The 25269-nt window shown below is 41.8% G+C and overlaps 2 protein-coding genes across 9 annotated transcripts in view; one reads left to right on the forward strand and one right to left on the reverse strand.

Moving 5' to 3' along the window:
- GREB1L (GREB1 like retinoic acid receptor coactivator) overlaps window positions 1-22819 on the forward strand; it is a 287870-nt gene extending 265051 nt beyond the window's left edge. For 4 of the 6 annotated variants that reach the window (XM_063653474.1, XM_063653473.1, XM_063653475.1 and 1 more), the window contains 10 exons: window positions 2703-2858; window positions 3103-3242; window positions 5409-5570; window positions 5675-5882; window positions 11107-11272; window positions 12709-12936; window positions 13848-13989; window positions 15274-15474; window positions 17909-18047; window positions 19911-22819. In XM_063653474.1, coding sequence (XP_063509544.1) covers window positions 2703-2858; window positions 3103-3242; window positions 5409-5570; window positions 5675-5882; window positions 11107-11272; window positions 12709-12936; window positions 13848-13989; window positions 15274-15474; window positions 17909-18047; window positions 19911-20074 — 1706 coding nt within the window. In that variant the 3' untranslated portion in view covers window positions 20075-22819. The remainder of the gene's footprint in view (window positions 1-2702; window positions 2859-3102; window positions 3243-5408; window positions 5571-5674; window positions 5883-11106; window positions 11273-12708; window positions 12937-13847; window positions 13990-15273; window positions 15475-17908; window positions 18048-19910) is intronic. The other 2 variants (XM_054460340.2, XM_054460342.2) reach the window with 1 other exon arrangement.
- The window catches only part of ESCO1 (establishment of sister chromatid cohesion N-acetyltransferase 1), a 73227-nt gene continuing 67944 nt past the window's right edge, over window positions 19987-25269 (reverse strand). For all 3 annotated transcript variants that reach the window (XM_063653478.1, XM_063653480.1, XM_063653482.1), the window contains one exon: window positions 19987-24549. In XM_063653478.1, coding sequence (XP_063509548.1) covers window positions 24509-24549 — 41 coding nt within the window. In that variant the 3' untranslated portion in view covers window positions 19987-24508. The remainder of the gene's footprint in view (window positions 24550-25269) is intronic.

Here is a 25269-nt window from a genome sequence, read left to right on the forward strand (position 1 = left end):
CAAAACATCGGCACTAAGACACAAGGGCAGGTGCTTGATAGGGCTGTGGAAGCCAGTGGGCACACCAAGACCACTCCAGCTGTCTTCCCCAGCTGGCACCAGGGAGATGATTCCACTCTGCCGCTAAGAGCAGTGTGGCTTGGCTCGGCACTGGCACAGTGCAGTAGCTCCCGCCTGTAATCCCAGCACTTTGGGAGGCCGAGGCGGGCGGATTACCTGAGGTCAGGAGTTCGAGACCAACATGGTGAAACCCCATCTCTACTAAAAATACAAAAATTAGCCGGGGGTGATGGTGGGTGCCTGTAATCCCAGCTACTTGGGAGGCTGAGGCACAGAATTGTTTGAACCTGGGAGGGGCGGAGTTTGCAGTGAGTTGAGATCACGCCACTGCACTCCAGCCTGGACGACAGAGCGAGACTCTGTCTCAAAAAAAAAAAAAAAAAAAAAGAAGAAGAAGAAGAATAGTGTGGCTCAAAACTGTGGCTTCAGACCTCCCGCCAATTTGACTGTGCTGGCAGGGAACTGTGGGAAGTAGAGGCAACCAGGTGGAAGTTCTTCTCAAGCCTCTCCAAGATGAGTCTGGAATAGGGAAAGCCCTTGGCATCGTCTACCAAATTAGCTCTTGGAGATCTCACCTCACTTGTTTTACCTAAATAGTTGAACCTGTTCCATGACCAGCCCAAGAAATTAGTTTAGTGCCGAGCAAGAGTAGGTAAAATCAGCCATATTTAACCACTTTTTATGGCTTCAGGCCTGTTTCCATTTCTCATCAATTCACATCCATGATTTTAGACACACACACATGAATTCATCTTCCCATCTACATCTCCTTGTTTTTTTTCCCAGCTAAGCTGCACTAGATCGTCGGGCCCACCAGGTTGGCCTCAAAACACCCCAAGGCCCCCGGAAGGAGCTGAGCCAGAAGGGCAAAGCCAGAGCCAAGCAGACCGGGCATCGAGGCCTGCCCTTCTGCCAGCTCTCCTGCCAGGTTCGCTGGCACCACAACAGAGTGATGCCTTTGATTTTTTTCCTCAGATCATGCTACAGTGATCTTGACTCTTACTCTGTGCCGGTGAGCTGTGAGAGTCTGTTACAGCCTGTTTGACCTTTGTAGTAAGAAACACTGTTAGTTTGGCTTTCTTCCTTCTCCCTCATTTTAGTGCAGGTTAATGCAACAGTGCTCTCAAGAGGCACAATGACACCTTTTTAAAAACGAAACTAGGCTTGAAAGTGCAGACTTTAGTTCAGGGATATAAAAATAAATGTATTATATGTGTTAAAAAGATATTAGCTGTACCTCCTATCTTTAGCCTTTTTTGGAAAGTTTCTTTTCTCCCTTTGAAAGTTATCTTAAGCTACTTTTTCATCTTATACATTTTATTTTATATATATATATATATATATATATATATATATATATATACACACACACATATATTTTAAGATGGAGTTTCTGTCGTCCAGGCTGAAGTGCAGTGGTGTGATCTCGGCTCACTGCAACCTCTGCCTCCTGGGTTCAAGCAATTCTCCTGCCTCAGCCTCCTGTGTAGCTGGGATTACAGGCTCACGCCATCATGCCCAGCTAATTTTTGTATTTTTAGTAGAGGTGAGGCTAGACGTCTGAGATCAGCCTGAGCAGCAGGGAGACCCCATCTCTCACAAAAATTTTAAAACTCTAGCCAGGTGTGATGGTACACGCCTGCAATCCTAGCTACTCAGGAAGCTGCAGTGGGAGGATTCCTTGAGCCCAGGAGTTCAAGGTTGCAGGGAGCTTAAATTGCGTCACTGCATTCTAGCCTGAGTGACAGAGTGAGACCCTGTCTCCAAAAACAAAAAGAAAATGGTCTGGTATGGTGGCTCACACCTGCAGTCCCAGCACTTTGGGAGGCTGAGGCAGGATGATCGCTTGAGCCCAGCAGTTCAAGACCAGCCTAGGCAATACAGTAAGACCCTGCCTCTACAAAAACGTTAGCTGGGCATGGTGGCACGTGCCTGTAGTCCCAGCTACTCAGGAGGCTGAGGTGGGAGGATCATTTGATCCCAGGTGGTTGAGGCTGCATTAATGCTTACAATAATTTGGGGACTCAGGGTTAAGTACAGTGCCTGAAGGTGTGACGTTGTAAGGGGCAGGGCCAGGATTCACACCCAGGTCTACTGGCTCTCAACCGTGACTACACATTGGAACACTCTGAGGAGCCTTAAACAATATGACTGGATCCTGGGCAGTCAGACATTCTGACTGAACTATTTCTGGGATGTGTGGCCTGAGTGTGGAAATTTTTACCAGCTCCCCAGCTGATTCTAACGTGCGGAAGACATTGGGAATCTTGCTCAGTGCATCCTAAAATCTCTTGGGTGTCAGTATATTAACACCCCACAGTTAAAATCTCAAGACAGAAATAAGATCATCCAAAATTAAACTTTTAAGGAAATTTGGCCTGGTGGAGACTAGTTTATCTTACAGATGCCAGAGTTTGTGAATTGGGTCTGCAGAGACGAATGCTGGGGGCCAGTGAGGGCAAATGTTCCTCTCAGCATGGGTGTGAACAATTCTGCCTCCTCTACTGGGATAGGGGAGCTCATTTTTCAGAAATGCGTTTGTCCACCCATCCGGGCTCTACATCCCATAAAAGCCATTCTCTCTGACACATGGGGAAAAGGGAGGCCAGTCACCTGCTCTGCACACTTCCTTCTTGTCCTAGATCACAGTGAAAGCAGTGAAGTGAGCCAGTCAGAGGGAGAGCCCTGGCCTGACATCGAGAGCTTCAGTAAAATGCCTTTTGATGTCAGTGTGCATGACCCCAAGTACAGTTTGATGAGCCTGGTGTATACTGAGAAGCTGGCAGGGGTCAAACAAGGTCAGTGCAATCAGCCAAGTTCACCTCCTCTCCGGGTCAAGGGGACACTAACTCAGGGCGCCTATTACATCTCACTTTTCTTTCGCTCTTATGCGCATCATTTTTTAAATTTTCATAACTGTTTCTTAGGGCATAAATTACAGAATACATGGAAAAGTCATTTTGGGGAAAAGGGGACTTTTCTTTCCAGGCATAGGGAAAACGTGTTATCTCATGGGATGGCTTTTTGCCCCTTTATACACAGAAGTGATAAAGGAATCCAAAGTTGAAGAGCCCAGGAAACGGGAAACTGTGTCCATAATGCTGACCAAATATGCAGCCTATAACACCTTTCACCACTGTGAACAGTGCCGCCAGTACATGGACTTCACTTCTGCCTCCCAGGTACCATCCCACCTTCGCCCTCGCCCTCTGTCACCCAGTATGGATTTTGTATGTAAGGATGGGGGGTGGAGGGATGAAAAATAAGGCCCCTAGTTTCAGGCCTCTGGTAAAGGATAGTTTACTCATAAGGAGGAGCCACTCATTGGTGAGAAAAATGCATGAAGGCTGGGTGCAGTGGCTCACCCTGTAATCCCAGCACTGTGGGAGGCCGAGGCGGGTGGATCACCTGAGGTCAGAAGTTTGTGATCATCCTGCAACATGGTGAAACCCCGTCTCTACTAAAAATACAAAAAATTAGCCGGGTGTGGTGGCACATGCCTGTAATCCCAGCTACTCAGGAGGCTGAGGCAGGAGAAACGCTTGAACCTGGAAGGTAGAGGTTGCAGTGAGCCGAGACCACGCCACTGCACTCCAGCCTGGATGACAGAGTGGGACTCCATCTCAAAAAAAGAAAAAAAAGCGCAATGCATGAAGCGATAATTAAATGAATGTTGGGTTTATTTGGATTGTGGGAGGGAGAGGAGGCAGCTTAGTTTTAGTGTCTTGAATTACTTCTTCAGATGGTTACACGTGTCATGTTTAGGTTAGGGAGTAGCTGAGATGTTTATTTGCAATCCACATATTACAGTATATTTGATAAAAGGGTTTCCCCCTCTTCCCTTTGGATCACTGACTAAAATGGCACTATTATCTCAGATCCACAGGGTGTGCCCTTTGAGCTGTGATTCTAACAAGTCTGTTGATTTGCACCAACCTAGTCATATTCTCACACCTGCGTGGGGTGGCTTGGCCAGTGGAGTCGGTTTGTTTTATGCAGTGAGAACTGAGACATAGGAATGAAGAACATGGGCCAATAACCCTTAGTATGTGGCTTCTTTTTGGCCAGTGCATCTTTAAGCACAAAAGATGGAAAGGCAACAAATGATAGTAATATCCAGAGCTTACTTCTCCAAATTCATCTTTATTTTTATGACTTGGCTCTGAACACACAGAAACAACTCCTGCTTCTGGTAGGCCATACTGACTCCCCTAAACCTGTTTCTGCTCTTCAGGGCCAGGTTGTCACCCTTTTCCCACATCTCATCCTGAAATACAAATAAGTACTAGAAAGGATATACTTTAAAAAACTGATCGAATCATTCTGCCCTTCTAATACAAGTGACCTTTTATATCCCATTTGTTTTCTTGGTGTTACTGAAAACTTTTGGTGGGCTGATTTGAAATAAGCTCATAAAAGCTTTATAGAATATAGAAGACCCAAGTCCCCTGGTCTACAGATTATAGGTTTTTAGAAAATCTCTTTATTAGAAACCCTCTATTCATAAAGTTTCTGTGTGACTACAGTACTAAGTAGTATATTCCCACATTTCTGAGGCAGAATAAACTAGAATTAAGGGAAGAAGTGTAATGTTATTTTTCTATGAAATATAGTCTTTTGGTTAAAACCATTGGGAAACCTACTTCGATTCTAGTTGCTGATAAAAATTTATGGTATCCTTTTATTAAGCCAAATCTTATCCACATTAAAAGCGTGAAAAGACCTATTATATAATTATTCACTGAGATAGGTTTCTGAAAAAATGTGAACTCTGCAGCACTTTAAATGTAGGTCAGATTTATATTTGGCTTCAGTGAGTCAAATAGTCTGTTTTCTGAAACCAGAGTTCTGGGCTAAATGATTGAACCTCTTCAGCATCCACTGTAGCCCGGAAAGATGGGGCTGGAGAGGCATTTTAATGTCAAACCTGATATTTAGAAAGCTGATATTCATTTGATCTGACCCACATAGAGCAGAAGTGTTTCCCTCCAATTAACAGGGGACCTTTGGGAATGCATACAGAGCAGGACATCCCACAGATATATCTGACCTCTGCACAAGATGGAGCAGCTATGGCTCTGAGAGCATAAAGAATGCAGTGCCAGGCAACAAGTACTTCTCCCACTGAGGCTATGCAGGTGCAAGATGGCGGGCTGTCATGTCAGTGGCAGCTCCTAAATGAAGTGTTTGCCTTATCAACCTTTTAGAAGTGGCTGCTCACAGCCTGCTCTGGTGGCACTTACCAGTTCATGTTAGTTTCCATCTCTTAATAACAACCTGAAGGAGTGGCCTGAAGTTTGGAAACTGGGCTTACTTATGTTCCCTCCCTTTCTTCTTTGCAAATGTAGATGTCTGACTCCACCCTTCATGCCTTCACATTCTCTTCTTCTATGCTGGGAGAAGAGGTTCAGCTCTATTTCATCATTCCCAAATCCAAAGAGAGTCATTTTGTCTTCAGCAAGCAGGGCAAGCACCTGGAGAGCATGCGGCTGCCCCTGGTTTCAGACAAGGTGGGTGAGAGCATCTGGACTGCCAGGCACCAGACCTAGTTCTTTAAGCATCCTCAATCTAGAGGCTTTAATTTCCCCTTGTGGTCTGTATTTTTCCCTTTCAGCAGAATTTGAATGCAGTCAAGAGCCCAATTTTCACTCCTTCCAGTGGTCGACATGAGCACGGACTCCTAAACCTTTTCCACGCCATGGAGGGCATCAGCCACCTTCACCTCCTGGTGGTCAAAGAGTATGAGATGCCTCTGTACCGCAAGTACTGGCCCAACCACATCATGCTAGTGCTTCCCGGCATGTTCAATAATGCAGGCGTGGGTAAGGGGCCCCCCTGGGATGGGGAGAAGGGCTTCGAAGATAAACTGAGCTCCATTCCCCTTTCAGATTCCCCTGCCTCTAGAAATTGTCCTGCCCTCCTCACCACTCTTTGAAAAAAAAAAAGCTTTTTGACTCTTACTTGAATTTGAGTTTTCTTTTTCCCTTTATCTGCACTTTTGCAGAATTAACTCTGAGGACTAGTAATTAAGGAAGAAGTCACTGGTGTACTGAGCACCCTGGGAAAGTTTGGGATTCCTCCCCATGTAGGCTGCAAATGTTCCTGAGCTGAGCACTCTGGGGCAGGAATGTAACCATGAGAAAAAAGATGGTCTAAGGGAGAGGCAGCATTAGTGGTTCACCCAGATCAGGAGGGGCCCCTAGGTCATCTCATCTTTAAGGCACGTAGCAAGTTATAGGGGGCTGCTGTACAACCAGGGAGCTGGAAGCATTGTTACTGCCTATGACACAGGAATGTGCCTGAAAGAAGTCCTCCTGCTTTCCTCCTGGGGTTTAAGAGCAATGCTCTGATTTCTCAAGGGGGCCAGTGCTTGTTGTATGTATGACAGAGCTGTGGAGACTGGAGATGTCAGAATGCCTTCGTTTTCCTTTCTCAGGCAGGACATCTCTAACTGAATCCAGTATTTTAGAGCTGCGCTCTTCTGGACACTTCTTGCGCTGCAGTTCTAAACAGTTTGGCCCATCTGCTTCTGTCGGTGCCTCAGTGCCAAGTCAGGAGCTGCTTGTTCCCATTTTAAAGGGAAGTTATAATAACACCCAGGCTAGAGCTGGACTGGAAGGCAGATAAGACCTGAGTAGTTTTCTTGAACCCACATGTTTCTTCTCTCCAGGGTCTCATCTTTCTCCACTGTCTCCCAACTTAGCCTCTGCCTCTCCCTTCCTTCTTAGGTCTCTCCATTTCTTGTTCCTTTCTATGCCTTTTCATGTCCTTCAACTTCAAACAGCCTTAATATGGGCTTAAAATATTTTCAAAAATGGTTTTGTTTTGAATATAATTGTGTTTATCACTTTATATCAAGTGAATTAAGGCTTCTGTATATTTCTGTTCCTTCAGCCTCCCCAAAACCACCTATACTCATACTAACTGAAGCCTTTTTCTGTATGAATATGACCTTCTTCTGTGCCTGCCTGATCCTTAGGAGAAAGTTTTCTCATCCTAGATCTGACCGAACTATTTAGTACTAGTTTTACCATTTTTGCAATAATTTGGGGAGAAAGAAGCCAACACACATATGCAAATGAAATATACAAACTATTATTTTTATTTTTGGTAAAAATCACATAACATAAAATTTACTGCCTTGGCCGGGTGCGGTAGCTTACGCCTGTAATCCCAGCACTTTGGGAGGCCAAGGTGGGTGGATCACCTGAGGTCAGGAGTTTTGAGAGCAGCCTGGCCAACATGGTGAAACCCCATCTCTACTAAAAATACAAAAAAAAAAAAAATTAGCTGGGTGTGGTGGTGTGCGCCTGTAATCCCAGCTACTCAGGAGTCTGAGGCAGGAGAATCACTTGAACTCAGGAGGTGGTGGCGGCAGTAAGCCAAGATCACGCCACTGCACACCAGCCTGCACAAGAGTGAAACTCTGTCTCCAAAAAAAAAAAAAAAAAAGTACTGCCTTAATACTTCTAAAGTGTTAAAGTTCAGAAGTGTTAAGTACATTCACATTGTTTTAAGACTGATTTCCAGAACTCTTTTCACCTTGTGAAACAGAAACTCTATACCCATTAAACAACTCCCCATTCCCTCCCTCCCCTCAGCGCCTGGCAGCCACCATTCTACTTTCTCTAAGTGCCTCATATCAATGGAATGGTACAGTATTTGTCCTTTAGTGACTGACTGGCTTATCTCACTTAGCATGTCCTCAAGGTTCATCCATGTTGTATCATGTGTTAGAATTCCTTCCCTTCTTAAAGGCTGAATAATATTCCATTTTATGTATCTACTACATTTTGTTTATCCATTCATCTGTCAGTGGACACTTGGGCTGTTCCCACCTTATGGCTGTTGTGCATCATGCTTTTATGAACACAGGTATACAAATATCTGAGACCTTTCTTTCAATTCTTCTGGGTATGTATCTAGAAGTCAGATTGCTAGATCATGTGGTAATTCTATTTTTAACTTTCTGAAGAATCACCATACTGTTTTCCATAGTGGCTTGCACCATTTTACCTTCCCACCAACAGTGCACAGGGATTCTAATTTCTTCACATCCTCACCAACACTTTTTTTTTTTTTGAGGTGTTTTGCATTATGATTTTGTTTTGCATTCCCCTAATGATTAGTAATATTGAACATCTTTTTGTGTGCTTGTTAGCCATCTGTATATCTTCTTTGAAGACTTGTCTCCAAAGTCCTTTGTTGAAACATCAACTGAATTATTTTGTTGTTGTTGAGTTGTAGCAGTTTTTAAAAAATATATTCTGGGTATTAACACCTTATCAGATATATTCTTTGTAAAGATTTTCTCCTAGCCGGGTGCAGTGGCTCACACCTGTAATCCCAGCACTTTGGGAGGCTGAGGCGGGCAGATCACCTGAAATAGGGAGTTCAAGACCAGCCTGACCAACATGGAGAAACCCCGTCTCTACTAAAAATACAAAATTAGCCTGGCATGGTGGCACTTGCCTGTAATTCCAGCTACTCAAGAGGCTGAGACAGGAGAATCACTTGAACCAGGGAGGTGGAAGTTGCAGTAAGCTGAAATCGCACTGCTGCACTGGGCAACAAGAGTGAAACTCCGTCTCAAAAAAAAGATGTTCTCCCATTCCATGGATTGCCTTTTACTCTATTATTTGATTAAGTCCAGTTTGTCTATTTTTTTCTTAGCTTTTGTTTTTGATATCATATGTAAGAGATCACTGCCAAATTCAATGTCACAGGCCTTCCCCTATGTTTTCTTTTAAATGATTTATAGTTCTAGCTTTTATGTCTAGGCTTTGATCCATTTTGAGTTAATTTTTGTGTAGGGTCTAAGGTAAGGGTCCAACTTCATTCTTTTGCATGTGACTATCAGGTTTTCCCAGCACCATTTTTTTTTTCTTTTAAGACAGGGTCTTGCTCTGTCACCCAGGCTAGAGTGTGCAGTGATACGACCATAGCTCACTGTAGCCTCCAAGTTCTGAGCTCAAGCAATCCTCCCACCTCAGCCTCCTGAGTGGCTAGGACTATAGGCATATGCCACCATGCCTGGCTAATTTTTAAATTTTTTGTAGAGACACGGGTCTATGTTGCTCAGGCTGCTCTCAAACTGCTGGCCTCAAGTGATCCTCCTACCTCAGTCTCCCAAAAATGCTGAGATTACAGGTGTGAGACATCATGCCCAGCCCCCAACTGTGTTTGTTGACAAGACCGTCTTTTACCCACTGAATGGCTTTGGCACCGTTGTCAAAAATCATTTGACCATATATGAGAGGGTTTATTTCTGGGCTTTCTATAGGCCCAGATCAAAACTACCATACTGTTTGCATTACTGTAGCTTTGTAGTAAGTTCTGAAATCAGGAAGTGTGAGATCTCTAACTTTGCCTCTCTTTCAAGATTGTTTTGGCTATTTGGGGTCCCCTGAGATACTGGATGAGTCGCAGGATGGATTTCTGTATTTCTGCAAAGTCTTTGGGATTTTGATAGGGACTGCATTAAGGCTATGTGGATCACTTTGGGTAGCACTGATATCTAATATCAAGTCTTCCAATCCATAAACACAGGATGTCTTTCCATTTATTGGTGTCTTCCTTAATTTCCTTCATCAATGCTTTGTACTTTTAACTGCACAAGTCTTTTGCCTCCTTAGTTAAGTTGATTCCTAAGTCTTCAATTCTTTTTGATGCTATTGTAAATGAACTCTTGATTTCCTTTAGATTGTTCACGGTTGAGGTATAGAAATGCAACTGATTTTGGTGTTGATTTTGCATCTGCATCTTTGCTGGATTCACATATTCGTTCTAAAGGGGATTTTTGGTGGAATTTTTAGTTTTCTATGTATATGTTACCTGGGAACAGAGATAATTTTACTTCCTTCCTCTTTGGTTGCCTTTTTTTTTCTTAATTTCTCTGGCCGTGACTTCCAATATTATGTTAAATAGAAATGGTAAAAGTGGCATCCTTGTCTTGTTCCTGATCTCAGTTTTGGAAAAGCTTTCAGTCTTTCACCATTGACTATGATGATGTTAGCTGCGGGCTTTTCATATACGGCCTTTATTATGTTGAGAATGCAAACTATTACACACACGTTCTTGGAAGGTAGATTTTCCTAAATCCCAGTTTTACCCTTGATCTTTTCACACTGCTTTGGGTTCTTCCATAGATTTAATAGCTTTTCTTTCATTTATCACCTATATTTTGTTTCATTTTAGGATGGCCCACTCATAAAATTTGGCTGATTCCTGACTATCATCTTGATAATCACTAACATTGACCGAGTACTTAGAGGGTGCTAGGCGCTATCCTGAGCATCATACAGCAACCCTATGAGATCGCCATTATTATTGCCTTCTTAGAGGTGGGGAAGCCAAGGCACAATGTGTTTAATTTGTTCAGGGTCACATGGCTAGAAAGTGGTGGAATTAGGATTCAAAATCAGACAGTTTGGCTCCTGTCTATTCTCTTAATCTCTACACCATATTGCCTCTTACAAAAGGCAGATCTAGGGAAAGGGTGCCAGTTTCCAGAGTCGTCGTCTTCAAAGAAGCTGCTGTCAGTTTCCTTGAAGTATCTAAAGCAGGGGACATATCAGTGGAATTGGCATACCCACTCACTGCAGCCCAGTTAACTCCGTAGTACAGGACATGTGAGTGGCTGCTTCCAAGTCTGAGAGAGCCTCTTGTCATGCTTCAAGGAAGTAAACAGTAACAGCATTTCCTAGATGTGGATTTCTTTGTCCTATGAGGGAAACTGGATTCTTGCAATACTTTCAAAGTGTGGTTCATATCATTTGCATCCTCAAAGATATCTCTGGTTTCTGGCCCTTCACCATACCTACTCAAATGCACCTCTAGTAATGGACTCTAAGAATCTACATTTAAAAGTGATTCCCCAGTAACACTGGTTTGAGAGCCACTGCTCTGAACATTTGGTTGGCTCCCACCTGCATGGTTCCCATGTGAACAGGCATTCTGTGGAGAGAATATAGCTGCCTGTGGGGCTTCAGCCAAGCCTGAGTGAAGGATGTGTGGATATGCAGATGTGGTTATGTTGCCTTCCAGGTGCTGCCAGGTTCCTCATCAAGGAGCTATCATATCACAACCTAGAATTGGAGAGAAACCGCCTGGAGGAGCTAGGCATTAAACGCCAGTGTGTCTGGCCTTTCATCGTCATGATGGATGACTCATGTGTCCTATGGAACATTCACAGTGTTCAGGAGCCATCCAGGTAGACTTCCAAGCTGTTCTGGGGGCGTATGACACAATGCTGTAGACAGGACAATACATTTCTTGACTGCAGTTACATACGGAAGTAAGTAAGAGAGAGACAGCTTTCCAGAGCAAAACAGTCAACCATGAGACCACCCTCACTAGAACATTTTGTGGTGACTTAGGAATCTTTTAGACATTCAGTAGCCCATTAAATTCCTGGACCATTCTGGGATCACAGCATTGGTTAGCTATTAAAGTCTACTGAGGCGAGGCACGGTGGCTCATGCCTGTAAAATTCCAGCACTTTGAGAGGCCAAGGCGGGCTGATCATTTAAGGCCAGGAGTTCTAGACCATCCTAGCCAACATGGCGAAACCCCATCTCTGCTAAAAATACAAAAATTAGCTGAGCTTGGTGGCGCATGCCTGTAGTCCCAGCTACTTGGGAGGCTGAGGCAAGAGAATCACTTGAACCCAAGAGGCAGAGGTTGCAGTGAGCTGAGATTGTGCCACTGCACTCCAACCTGGGTGACAGAGCGAGACTCTGTCTCAAAAAAACAAAAATAAAGTCTGTTGAGACACTACGATTTACAGAGAAAGACTGCTGACATCTCAAATCAGGAGACCTGGTTTTAGCCCCAACTCTGTTTTTTGTTTATAATTTTTTGTAGAGATGTTGCCCAGTCTGGTGTTGAACTCCTGGGCTCAAGCAATCCTCCCGCCTCGGCCTCCCAAAGTGTTGGGATTACAAGTGTTAGCCACCACACGCAGTCATGCTTCTTAACTGTCTGTATGAAAAAGGAAAGTCATCTCACCTCTCCATATCTCAAGTCCATCACCTGTAAAATTACGCCTGGGCCAAAATCAGTGGTTCTCTTCCTGGGGTAGTGCCCCCTCACATTGCTAGGGGGTGCTGGTCGGGGCATCTGTGAGGACCAGAGAATGTCAAACTTTTTAAGAAGTCCAACACAATAAACCCTCAAAATTCAATAGCACTCCCATTGCGACACTGTGCCAGCTGACCTTTAAGCCCCTCCCAGCTCAAACATTGTGATTTTGTGTCCTTGTTCCTATTTTGGATTTGAAGCCAGTGAAATTTTCAAATATTCCTTATTATACACAATTACCAGAACTGGGAAGGATACCTCTATGCTTCCAACCTCCGGCTACCTCTTCTTTGGCAACTCTTTATTCATTGTTCACTCTGACACAGGGGCCGGATTTCTTTCTTTGCCCGAAAGTGATAAGCCCCATCCCAAAAGGCAGTTTCTTTATAATAGTGACAGGCAGTGTGAAAACTGGGCTTGACATTCTTCTCCATTTGCTAATATGAAGTAAATCAGTTAATTTTATCCTTGAGAGTATTACTGGTATATAGTAGTGTGTAGACACTTCACAAATGATCCTCTCTTCTGTAATATTTATCAACATCTTATATAAACTATATTTCATAGCCAGCCCATGGAAGTAGGAGTTTCCAGTAAGAATGTGTCCTTGAAGACTGTCTTGCAGCACATTGAAGCCACACCAAAAATTGTCCACTATGCAATCTTGGGCATACAGAAATGGAGCAGCAAGCTGACTTCTCAGAGCCTAAAGGCCCCATTCTCTAGGTGTCACGTGCATGATTTCATTCTCCTCAACATAGACTTGACTCAGAATGTGCAGTATGACTTCAACAGGTAAGTCAGGCCTCATGGATGCAGGTAATCCTGGCATCTACTGATTGCTTCTGCCCAGCTCTAGCCTCTGTAATGCTTTTATTCGTATGTCTTCAATTGAGAAGCTGACTCTTTATGTGGGCAAGGAGAAAGGGGGATCACAAGCCCCAAAGTGTGCCCCTTTATCACCAAACTGACCTAGACCTTAACAGGGGTTACAATGTGAAATGCTTAGAGAAAACACTTTAGCCATCTCATTATTCAACAAGAACTCAAGACACAAAAACTACTGACTCAAGTCAGTGTGTGGACCCACAAACATCTAAGACTAAGCCTCCTTCACCCTCCAGACTCAGAAGGAAATCACTTTTCCTGAATGTTAGTAGGATTCAGGGAAATCCCACTGTAGGGAAAAGGCAGCAGATGGGGATGAGCAGGGTAGCCATGGCCTTGCCTCCCAAATAAATTATGTCCAGGTTCCTACAAAACCTGAGAGGGCCAAGCAAGAAGGCAGGAACCATAAAGTCCTTATGCCAACCTTACGGTTATAGAATAGCTGCTGTTTTCACTTCTGTTTTAAATTTGACAGAGGCTTCATCCTGCTTGTAGCCAGAAATTTAAAACTGGGAGCACCTCTGCATTCCTGTTTTGCTGGAGTGTATCAAATAGGAATATAGTCCTGTTTTTGCACAGGGATACCTAAAACCTGTGACTTGGCTGGGACAAAGATCATCTCACTTTCCCCTTCCTTTAAAGGCTGTAATGCCCAAATCAGAGTTTCTCCAGGTCAGTGTTACGAGGGCCAGCTCCACAAAAGCAGGGTTGATTATTTTAGGCTCCTAATATCTTGCCACACATTTATTTCTCTGTGTATAGTTATCATGGTTAAGATATGCCAGCCGAAGAAAACTATTGTTGTGGTTACAATTTAGGTATTTCTGTGAAGATGTTGACTTTAATCTGAGAACGAATAGTAGTGGCCTGCTCATCTGCCGCTTTAATAACTTCAGTCTCATGAAGAAACATGTTCAGGTTGGAGGGCAAAGGGACTTTATCATTAAACCAAAGATCATGGTGAGTACCGCAAGCTTGATTCAAGTGCTGAAAATAAGCACGATGATAATGACTATCTTTGTTATTAGATGTTGGCATTAAGCACTTTCTATTTTATTAGAAAAGTGAAATAACACAAGGGAGTTGTTTTTTTTTTTTTTTTTGAGACAGTGTGTCCCCTAAGCTGGATGGAGAGCAGTGGCGTGATCTCGGCTCACTGCAACCTCTGCCTCCTGGGTTCAAGCGATTCTCGTACCTCAGCCTCCCAAGTAGCTGGGATTAGAGGTCCGTGCCACCACGCTTGGCTAATTTTTATATTTTTAGTAGAGATGGGGTTTCACCATGTTGGCCAGGCTGGTCTTGAACTCCTGACCTCAAGTGATCTGCCCACCTTGGCTTCCCAAAGTTCTGGGATTACAGGCATGAGCCACCACATCCGGCTATTAGGGAGTTCTTAATGTCAAATTTTCAATCTCATTTCTGTTACTGAGACTCATCTAGCGCCAAAACATTTGTTTTGACAATCCAACAAAATTACTTTAGATGTCAGCCTTAAATCTAAGTTTCTTTGGATTTAAGCCTTAACACATCCTTCAAAGCTTTAGTTTCAAGATGGCAAACTTTACATTTTTACTTTCTTTTTTTCTGAGACAGAGTCTTGCTCTGTCGCACAGGCTGGACTGCAGTGGCGTTGATCCCGACTCGCTGCAACCTCTGCCTCCCGGGTTCAAGCAATTCTCCTGCCTCAGCCACTATGCCCCACCACATTTTTACATTCTTTATGTAATACACGAGAGAAATATAAATCAAGATGCCAGTCTCGTCCTTTGCTAGAAGTTTCTTAAAAGACAGTAATATAGATCAAAACCTGTATTACTACCCTTTTCTAAGAAATCTACTGAATCTAGTAATTCACAGCATGTGGGCTACTAGTGGAGCTTAGAAACCTCTTTGCCATTTTTTTGGTGGGGTTGTGGGGTGGAGTTAGGATGAGATAGGATTTAACCCATACACACTGTAAAAGGCTTCCGATTGGATCTCACAATGTACCTGTTAAATGTGGTAACTTTCAGAGAAGCCTGCTTTCTTCTGCCCTCGCTGTGTGTAACTTACATTAAATCCTATTGTACTATTCCCAAGAGAAAAAAATTTTCAGGACCCTTTACTAACATACATTTGAACCTAGCACCCCTCACTGTGCTACTGCTATTATTTGGGGACTGTTAGGATACAATTCAGTGTTTCCTCACCTGTTTAATCCAGTGACAGACAAGTTTCCCATGATCATCTCGCCTCTGATTTCAGGTGTCAGAGAGCTTAGCACCCATCTTGCCCCTTCAATACATCTGTGCTCCCGACAGTGAACACACGCTACTGGCAGCCCCTGCACAGTTTCTCCTGGAGAAATTCCTTCAGCACGCCTCATATAAACTCTTCCCCAAAGCCATCCATAACTTCAGGAGTCCTGTGCTGGCCATTGACTGCTACCTTAACATTGGACCAGAGGTAAAAAGGGTGTGGGGGATACTGTGCTTACCTACATCCATCCATTTCTTTCTCATTTTAGCTGTTTGCAAAAAAGGAGCCTGTGACATGAAATATAAATCAAGATGCCAGTCTGGTCCTTTGCCAGAACTTTTATTAAAGATAGTAATACAGATCAAAACTTGTATTTCTACCCTTTTGCATACTCACTTATGCAAAGGCTCACACAACATGCAATGGCAGTTTGCCCTCCCCATGCCTATTTTATTTCCACAAATGAGCCAGATAATATACAACTCAGCTGTCAGCTCCTCTGAGAAGCCTACCTCAGTGACTTTGGGCAGCAGTTGCTTGCTCCCACTTCTCTTAACATTCATCAGATTATATTGTAATTATGTGGGTTTTTCTTCATAGAAGTGTGAGTTCTTCAAAGACACACAACGTCTTAGCCATTGTTTTAGACATACATAAGAGGAGCTCAGTGATTACTGAACAAATAAATGTGTACCACCTGAAGCCTTTAGAGGTGGCATTTCTCCACTTCCCACCCCTTGGACTTCTTTCTAAAATTTTTCACGTTTTAGTTTTTTTAAAACTGCCACTTGCACCTCCAGGCTCCTGCAACTGAGCTGTCCCTTTAGAAATGATTACTGTACTACATCCTCCTTGTAAAAAATGTTTTAAAATCATAAGAAAGTAAAGTCACCTGCCAGAAGAACATTTTGGTGTACTACATTTCCTTCCACGGCTTTTTCTTTGTATGTATTGAAAAAAACACACATATCCATACACATACTCTTTTAATGCTAAAGTCCAACTGTATACAGTTTGGAAATTAATTTTTAAAATTTGACAATGTAAACATTTTACATTCCCATTTTTATGTTTCAATAATCTACACTGTAGATTGGGTAATGAATTATAGAATTTTAGAAATAGAAGGAACCTTAAAAACCATCAAATGTAAAGGCCAGGCATAGAAGCTCATGCCTATAACCCAGCACTTTGGGAGGCTGAGGTGGGAGGATCACTTGAGGCCAGGAGTTCGAGACCAGCCTGGACAACATGGTAACACCCTGTCACTACAAAAAATAAAAATAATTAGCCAGGTATGATGGCACATGCCTGTAGTCCCAGCTATTCAAAAGGCTGAGATGGGAAGATCACGTGACCCCAGGAGTTCAAGGTTGCAGTGATCTGATTTGTGCCACTGCATTACAGCCTAAGTGACAGAGACCCCATCTCAAAAAAAAAAAAAAATAAACCCACACCCACGAGATCTAATAACATCTTTTACAGTATGTATGTAAGTACTGTAAAAGATGTATGTAATTTACATGTCTGATCCAGATATTCCAATTCCCCTATCCTAGAGTCCAGGGCTCTAGGTATTAACACAATGTCAATACTTAACAGCTAACATTTACTGAATACTAAGTTATTTAATTCAGAAAACATCCTATGAAACAAGTACTATTGTTATCTCTACAGATGAGGAAACTGAGGTATAGTGAAATGAAGGAGACTGCTCATTGTTCCATGGCTACTAAATGGAGGAACCAGTATTTGAACCCAAGCAGACTGGCTCATGCATTTAGCCATTCCACTGTTTTAACTCCCAACTATCTTACTTACTTCTCTGTAATTTTTGCAGTTATCATCTGTTCACAGAAGCCAGATAGAACCAAAAATTTAAATTAATGCACTGTCTTTTTTTTTTTGAGATGGAGTTTCATTCTTGTCACCCTGGCTGGAGTGCAATAGTGCAATCTCGGCTCACTGCAACCTCCACCTCCAGGGTTCAAGCGATTCTCCTGCCTCAGCCTACCGAGTAACTGGGATTACAGGTGTGCACCATCATGCCTGGCAAATTTTTTTTGTATTTTTTAGTAGAGATGGGATTTTGCCACGTTGGACAGGCTGCTCTCCAACTCCTGACCTCAAATGATCCATCCACCTCGGCCTCCCAAAGGGCTGGGATTACAGGCGTGAGCCACCGTACCCAGCCCATGCACTGTCTTAAGCTTCTATCCAATTGAAAATTTAAGTATATCTAAATGGAAAGCTGATCAAAAATATTTTTTATTCTCACCAATAAGGCAATCCAAACATTTAATCTTTCCTAAGTATGCTTTTTTTGTGGAAGGTAGTTTTTTAAATTTGATAAAGACTCTTAAATGGAAGGGCTTGTTTCTTACTACTAATTTGTCTCCAATAGTCCTTTATTATGAGAAATAAATAAGAGAAGCTTTAAACAGGTTAACACCTGGCACGCTACATAAAAGAGGCTGCAAAGCTTAACTAACCAAGCCATTTAAGTTAACATTGGAAAAAACTCATCTCCTTTACCTTATCCTGAAATAGACAAAAAGGAAGGTACTGAGTCATTCTGCTGAACTGCAGATATTTTGCTTGCTCTTGAAATGCCCATGCTATTTCTGCTTGATGATTTCAGGTGGCCATATGCTATATCAGCTCCAGACCCCACTCCAGCAATGTCAACTGTGAAGGGGTGTTTTTCAGTGGACTCCTTTTGTACCTCTGTGACTCTTTTGTAGGTGCTGATCTTCTTAAGAAATTTAAATTTCTAAAAGGTAAGTCAAATTTAGTATCTTGCTTGTAATTGCTATTGGTTCCCACTGAGCAAAATACAGAAGATAAAGATATTTTTAAAAAGCACTTGAGGCCAGGTGCAGTGGCTCACGCCTGTAATCCCAGCACTTTGGGAGGCCGAGGCGGGTGGATCACGAGGTCAAGAGATCGAGACCATCCTGGCTAGCACGGTGAAACTGTCTCTACTAAAAAATACAACAAAAATTAGACAGGCATGGTGGTGTGCACCTGTAGTCCCAGCTACTGGGGAGGCTGAGGCAGGAGAATGGCGTGAACCCGGGAGGCGGAGCTTGTAGTAAGCCGAGATCGCGCCACTGCACTCCAGCCTGGGCAACAGAGCAAGACTCTGTCTCAAAAAAAATAAATAAATAAATACAAAATCAGCCGGGCATGGTGGCGCATGCCTGTAATCCCAGCTACTTGGGAAGCTGAGGCGGGAGAATCGCTTAAACCCAGAAGGCAGAGGTTACAGTGAGCCAAGATCGTGCCATTGCACTCTAGCCTAGGCAACAACAGTGAAACTCCATCTCAAAAAAAAAAGAGAGAGAGAGACTGGCCTAAGAACAAACTAAGATTAAACATCACAGATAATCCTTATAAAATGACCTTTGAGATCAGTGAAGAAAGTGAGGTTCAGAACACTGTGCAGCATGAGAACAGGGAGCGGGCTTGTGGGGGGACTGTGCATTCATTCATTCACTTATTTATTTATTTATTTATTTAGAGACTTATTGGGGATGGGGGAGTGGTAGATTTTGCCTCCCAGGAGACAGAGACACTTCTGATTGTCACACTAGAGGCTGCTGCTTGCTGGCATATAGTGGGCAGAAGCCAAGACTGCAGGATGTTTAGATTCTAAACATCCTACAAGACACAGAACAAGGCTAGGTGTGATGGCTCACGCCTGTAATCCCAGCACTTTGGGAGGCCAAGGTGGGTGGATTGGCTGAGCTCAGGAGTTTGAGACCAGCCTGGGCAACACTGTGAAACTCCATCTCTACTAAAATACAAACAATTAGCTGGGAGTGGCGGTGTGCACCTGTAGTCCCAGCTACTTGGGAGGCTGAGACAGGAGAATTGCTTGAACCCAGGAGGCGGAGGTTGCAGTGAGCCAAGATTGTGCTACTGCACTCCAGCCTGGGCAACAGAGCGAGACTCTGTCTCCAAAAAAAAAAAAAAAAAGGAAGACACAGAATAGCCCCCACAACAAAGAATTATCCAAGCCACAACAAAGAATTATCCAAGTCCAATAGTGCTGAGGTTCAGAAACCCTAATCTAGGAGGAACAAATGAGAAACATAACATTAGTTATCACAGGGAAGAGGGAATGTGGTTGGAAAATTACTTACTTTATACTCTTTTAAAAATTACTGAATTTGGGCTGGGCGCAGTGGCTCACACCTGTAATCCCAGCATTTTGGAAGGCCGAGACAGGTGGATCGTGAGGTCAGGAGATCGAGACCATCCTGGCCAACATGATGAAACCCATCTCTACTAAAATACAAAAAAAAATTAGCTGGGCCTGGTGGCACACGCCTGTAGTCCCAGCTACTTGGGAGGCTAACGCAGGGGAATTGCTTGAACCCAGGAGGCAGAGGTTGCAGTGAACCGAGATCGCACCACTGCACTCCAGCCTGGAGACAGAGCAAGACTCCATCTCCAAAAAAAAAAAAAAAAAATTACTGAATTTGCAAAACTACTTAATAAAATTAAACAATTCTGATAGATTGCTTATCCATCTGTTGGTTCTCAGATGTGTTAGCTTAGGAAATATAATCAGAGATAAAGTTCATTATAAACTCAATCCCTGAGCCTAGGACATATTTCTGTCTTTTTTCCTGAAGGTGCTACGCTGTGTGTCATCTGCCAAGACAGAAGTTCCTTGCGCCAAACAATTGTCCGCTTAGAGCTAGAAGATGAGTGGCAGTTCCGCCTCCGGGACGAGTTTCAAACTGCTAACAGCAGTGATGACAAGCCTCTCTACTTTCTTACTGGACGTCATGTATGAGCTTTTGAAGAGACCAAAAACAGCAAAAAGATGCCTAGGTGGGATGGGACAGAAACAATTTGGGATTTTTTTTTCCTTTAAAGTACAATCACTGCGGAGCAAAGTGCAACATATTTGTCTAAATTCTCCAAAGAACTCCCCAAATCTGATCCAGGTCTTTGGGGACATCACTTTCCTTCAGTTCCAATTACAGGACCCTTAAATTCAGGTAAACTCTATCCTAGGCAGTTATGCAATTACTTAAGGTACGGTCTGCCCATGGGATCCTGAGGAGGATATAGTTTGGAGAGTGAATATGGAGTTTCCATTATTTTTTTCTATTATACTATGTTAGGGGGAAACTGACTGTCAGGATTAACTAGCCTGAATGTGTTACATGAGACTCATGCCATTGGTGTGGAATTAAGTGAAGATTAACGTTTGAGGCCTGAACCCTCAGTTTCTCTTCAGATCTGTACTTTGGTACAGTATTACTCAGGGGTTTGAAATGATAGAATGTAGACGATATTTGTATTTAAAAAAAAGAAATAGCTTTGTCTTTCTCTGTGCAGTGTTAGTTTAAGATTTATAATCTTCTATGTATTGAAACTTTTGGCAAAATTTCCACAGGAGTTAAAGTTTACTATTTAAACTGAACAAACAAATCAGTAAATGCAGAGCAGGCATTGTGTGCATTTATACATCTTCTCCTAGCCTAATTCCTTTGCTTTACCCATTCTTTAAATGTGTTTCCAGTCTTTAAGAATATCTTATCTATGAGACTATGGAACAGTGATTAATCTTTTGCAAGAACTTGATTAAGTCAGTTGAGTTAAGAAGCTTTCAGCAGGTAACCTGCACCCACCGTTTGGTTGGAATTAAGCAGTTGGCACCAGCAAACCTAAATGTCAGGCTGAGGTTCTGTTGCAGAGTGAAACTAGTTTGTTTCCTTTCAGGGACTCAAGCAAAGCTTCCTTTAAAAGATGCACTAAATATTACCACCTTACACTGACAACGCCACAGAAATTGCCGAATTGGGAAACAGCCATAGAAAGACAAATGTTTTTTTACTTAATCTTACCAGTGACTCTTGTGAGGAGTAAGGAAGACTGCATTAAGAGTCTTTTTGATTCATTAAAATCAGCAGGGGGTGTTTGTCCAGTATCGGCAATGGGAGGCATATGTTTCTACAGATTTCTCAAATATTTTAATCAAAAACATTACTTTTATTTTAGAAAGTGTTCTAGACAAAACTAAGTCTTAGAAGTTTACTCTTAAGTTACTCCAGTTCTCATCATTGAACAATCTCTTGAGAGTTTTCTCATTAGCCCATATTTACTACTTTATCCCCACTTAAAATGGCCATTTTTACTTGAATCGATCTTGTTTGTGACCTGAAACTACTGAGGGGCCTACTAAGCCTGCATTTACTTAGAACAAATAGTGTTAATTGACCAGCTTTATTATCTTACGACAACAAGGAGTTTACAAAGCTAGTGAAAAAATGGAATGTATTAGACTAAAAATGGTTTGCAGATCTCTTGGTTTTAATATAGCTACTTATAATGCTTTAACTGTATTTTGAAGTGAACAATTCCTTTTAACCCCATTTTTAATTGTCCTTCAAAGAGGACCTGCCTTATATATGCTTTAAAAAATACTCCTTAATTTTAGTACAGCAGAATTTTTGGTAAAGAGGTATGTTTTGAAGCAGTTTGGTTTAAATATGAATGTATTTCACTTGTTCCTGTTTTGTTGAAAGGGCCTAATGCAAATAATACCAAGAAACCCACTGTCTGTGCAATATTCCAATAACATTTACATAGGGCAAATAAAATACTTGAAAGAATTCTAAAACAATTGTACCTGGGGTGGATGGCCTCTCAGGGTTTCTTCTGGCTTTATGACTTCATAGTTTAAATAACTTTTTTTTAAGTAGTTACATCAGATGCAGGTACTCCATTAGTTAGGGCTGCACTCTGAAAATTCAAATTATTATTATGAGCTCTTAAATACTATTTAACTCTGTGGAAGAGATATGCCAGAATAAAGCCAAAAGACCATCACCCCTATAATAGAGAAATTGACCTGCCTATTCTTTTCAAAGCCTATCTTACTAATGTTTGGATCTTTTAAAATCATCTTATCAGTATAATTCTTGAGTATGTTAGGTCCTTCTTTAAGGATAAAATTGCACAAGCACAGGACACCATGATTTGTATATATATATATCCTAGTGTGTTCAGCTTTAAGCTTTGCAATCCCTTAGGACACTGATGTGGGATGAATGGATTCGCTAGGCCCACACAGTAACTCACCTGTAGACCTGCTGAACCTCAGCATGTATGACAGTTCACACAGGTTAATACTGAATGTAAACTAAAAACTAGAAGAGAATTGTTGTAGTCAATTTTTTTTGGCTGTAATTTATGCAATTGCTTTTTGTGATTTTTAGAAAATGGGGCACCTGTGTTACTTTATTACTGTAAAATGTTCTTAACCAAAATTTGGTGAATTTCACTAGTCTACCTCACATTTTGTTAATGATTCAAAATTGTCTTGTGTCTACTGTTATGTTTTTGTCCTTTGATTTAATTTGCTTAACGTATTAAAGTTATCTCCCACCCCCTCCAAAAAGTTATTTTTTCTCTATAGTTTTTCTGGCATGTTAAGAAAACAAGCTCCCTGACTCTGGCAATGTCCTAAAAAGGCTGGAAGTCACATTATAGGTTGGAAAACCAAGATTAAAGAGGTGTTGAAAACATACATAGTAGATCCCAATCTTTTATTTGACAGATTGCAACTACACTCACTTTGATGTCCTTTTGGAAACAGAACTTTTTGGGTTGCTAAAACTAATACAAGGTGTTTGTTATTGTTAATCTCCAGTTAAAACTTCTCAAACTTTTTGAGAGCGTCTCAAAGTTGCTAGAACTATGTAGTATGAAGATGGTGTTGTTGTTATTGTAGTATGAATTATATCTTCTTAAAAATTTTTACCAACTTTTGAGAAATAACTTTGTTGTCCCAGAAAAATGGCTTTCAATCTATTAATAAAGTGTAGTAAATTAAAAGAATTTGACATAGATTCCACGAAAACAATCTTCTAGGCCAAAGGACCCTCAGGAAGGGCAATAAATATTTGTAAGTGTAATGACAGACTTTCAGAGGAAAGTAAAGACTGCTGGTGTTCCACTATACATTCCAAAGCAGCTGCCTTGAAAAGACTATTAACTGTGAAACTGACTGCTGCAACATCACACTAAACTACTTAGGCCTGAAACAACATCCAGGGAATGAACATTTCTCAAGGTTCTCTTTAGACACAGAAACTGGAAACTGGTCCTTAAAGCTTCCTCTGAGTCTAGGAGAATACTACTCTAACACTGAAACCTTGGCTTCAATGGAAACAAAACAACAGTAAAAATACTGCTAAAGATGACTTTAGGAATTGCCTCTAAGGCCAAAGAAAAAGTCATTCACATAATAAATTCACTGTGTTCTCAACTATCAAGTGTTGAGTTAAAGCATCTACTTCAGTGACTATGACAATAGATAGTATTAAGTTAAAAAAAAAAAAAAAGGCAACACCAGTAAGTTGTTTTCTGACCACTTCATTCCAAATATTTTATTTTTACTAGTCCAATGTATTTTATTTTTACCAGAAGGGTGGTGGGGGTGGGGGGTTGCTAAAAGACAGAACTCATCCCTTTTTCTGCCAAAAGACTCAGGAGCCATGAGAAAGAAAATGTATGTGTGGAGTCACTACCCTAGAAATCAACTCAGCAATCTCAACCCTAGCTGCAATGTGGATGGGCAGGAATACAGCTGTGTTCCCATCCAGAAGGATAAGACTCTATAGCTGGGCAGCCTTGCAAAGTAAACAAGAACAATTAAAATAACACTGCAGGTTTGTTGTACTCACTGACTGTCCTTACAACAGTCAGGCTTTCAGTAGATAAACCAAGTTCACTCTTGCATATTATGAAGTAGTAAAAAAATACTGCTTTTTATCTGTGTGTCCATGCAGATGAAGGCATCACCCATAAAATCTTGTAGTTCCTGACTATATTTGTGGCTCTTACAATGTCTCTATGCTAGACATTTTTATAAACAACCAACAACTCATATGAGGGCTGCTAACAAAAAATGTATAAGCACCTTTATATCGTCAGCAATTACAGACTCACCCTCTTCTGCAGTCTGTGGCCATGAGTGTATACTCACTGTGTCCCTGCTGCCTCCACCACTCCACTGAGACTGCTGTTTTCCTAACATCACTTGGGCTCTCTTCAGTCTTCAGTTGTGGTATGACAGGGTTGACCATTCTTTGATTCTTGCCATTTTTCCCTTGGTTTCTACCACTCTCTTCTGGCTCTCCTGCCTTGCTGCTCATGCCTTCTTATGCAGTCTTCTTTGAAACTCTTAAATGATGGTGCACCTCACAACTCTCTTCTACCTTCTCATTTTACAAACCCCAGGGTGACCTTCTGAACCTTCAAATAAATAAGTAAACTCATAAATCTGTTTCTCAGAACCTTTCTCAAACTCTAGATTCACATATCCAATTGTATACTAAAAGGTGTCTCCACTTAGAGACTCTTTCTACAACCACCTTAAAATCTTGACCAGAACTGACGGCATCCCCATCCAATCCTCCCAACCTAATTCCCCTGTATTCCCATCTGTCAATCTAACTCAATTACCCAAACCAAAATTCCCACTTACCTTAACCTCTTTGCCATGATCTTTTTCTGGTTGTTTATAAATTCCTATCAATTCAACTGTGTCAATTCTTCAGTTTTTATCTTTTCAGTGTGTATCTGTCTCGTCTTCATCTCCACATCACAGCTTTAGTTCAGTGTTTCAACACTTTTCACACAAACTGCTCTTAATTATCTTCTAAGTTCCAGATTCCTTAATTATAAACCCTACCTCACAGGACTGTCGTAATGATTACATAAAATAATGCAGCACTAAACACACAGGGTCTGACACATAGCAAACACTCAAATGTTAGGTATTAACTAATAATACTATTCTTAGAGAAATACCTAAATTGTAAAATTTGGGAGGCTATATCTTCAGTATAAACATGAAAATAAACTGGTTTCTCAGTAACAGTAACATTTAAACCAACCACCCAATATACCCTCTTCCACCTCCAGGTCGCCTTGAAACCAAGTCAAAAGTAGTCAAAGTAGTATACTATTGTT

This window comes from Pongo pygmaeus, chromosome 17, assembly GCF_028885625.2.
Source record: "Pongo pygmaeus isolate AG05252 chromosome 17, NHGRI_mPonPyg2-v2.0_pri, whole genome shotgun sequence".
In the NCBI taxonomy this organism is placed as follows: Eukaryota; Metazoa; Chordata; class Mammalia; order Primates; family Hominidae; genus Pongo; species Pongo pygmaeus.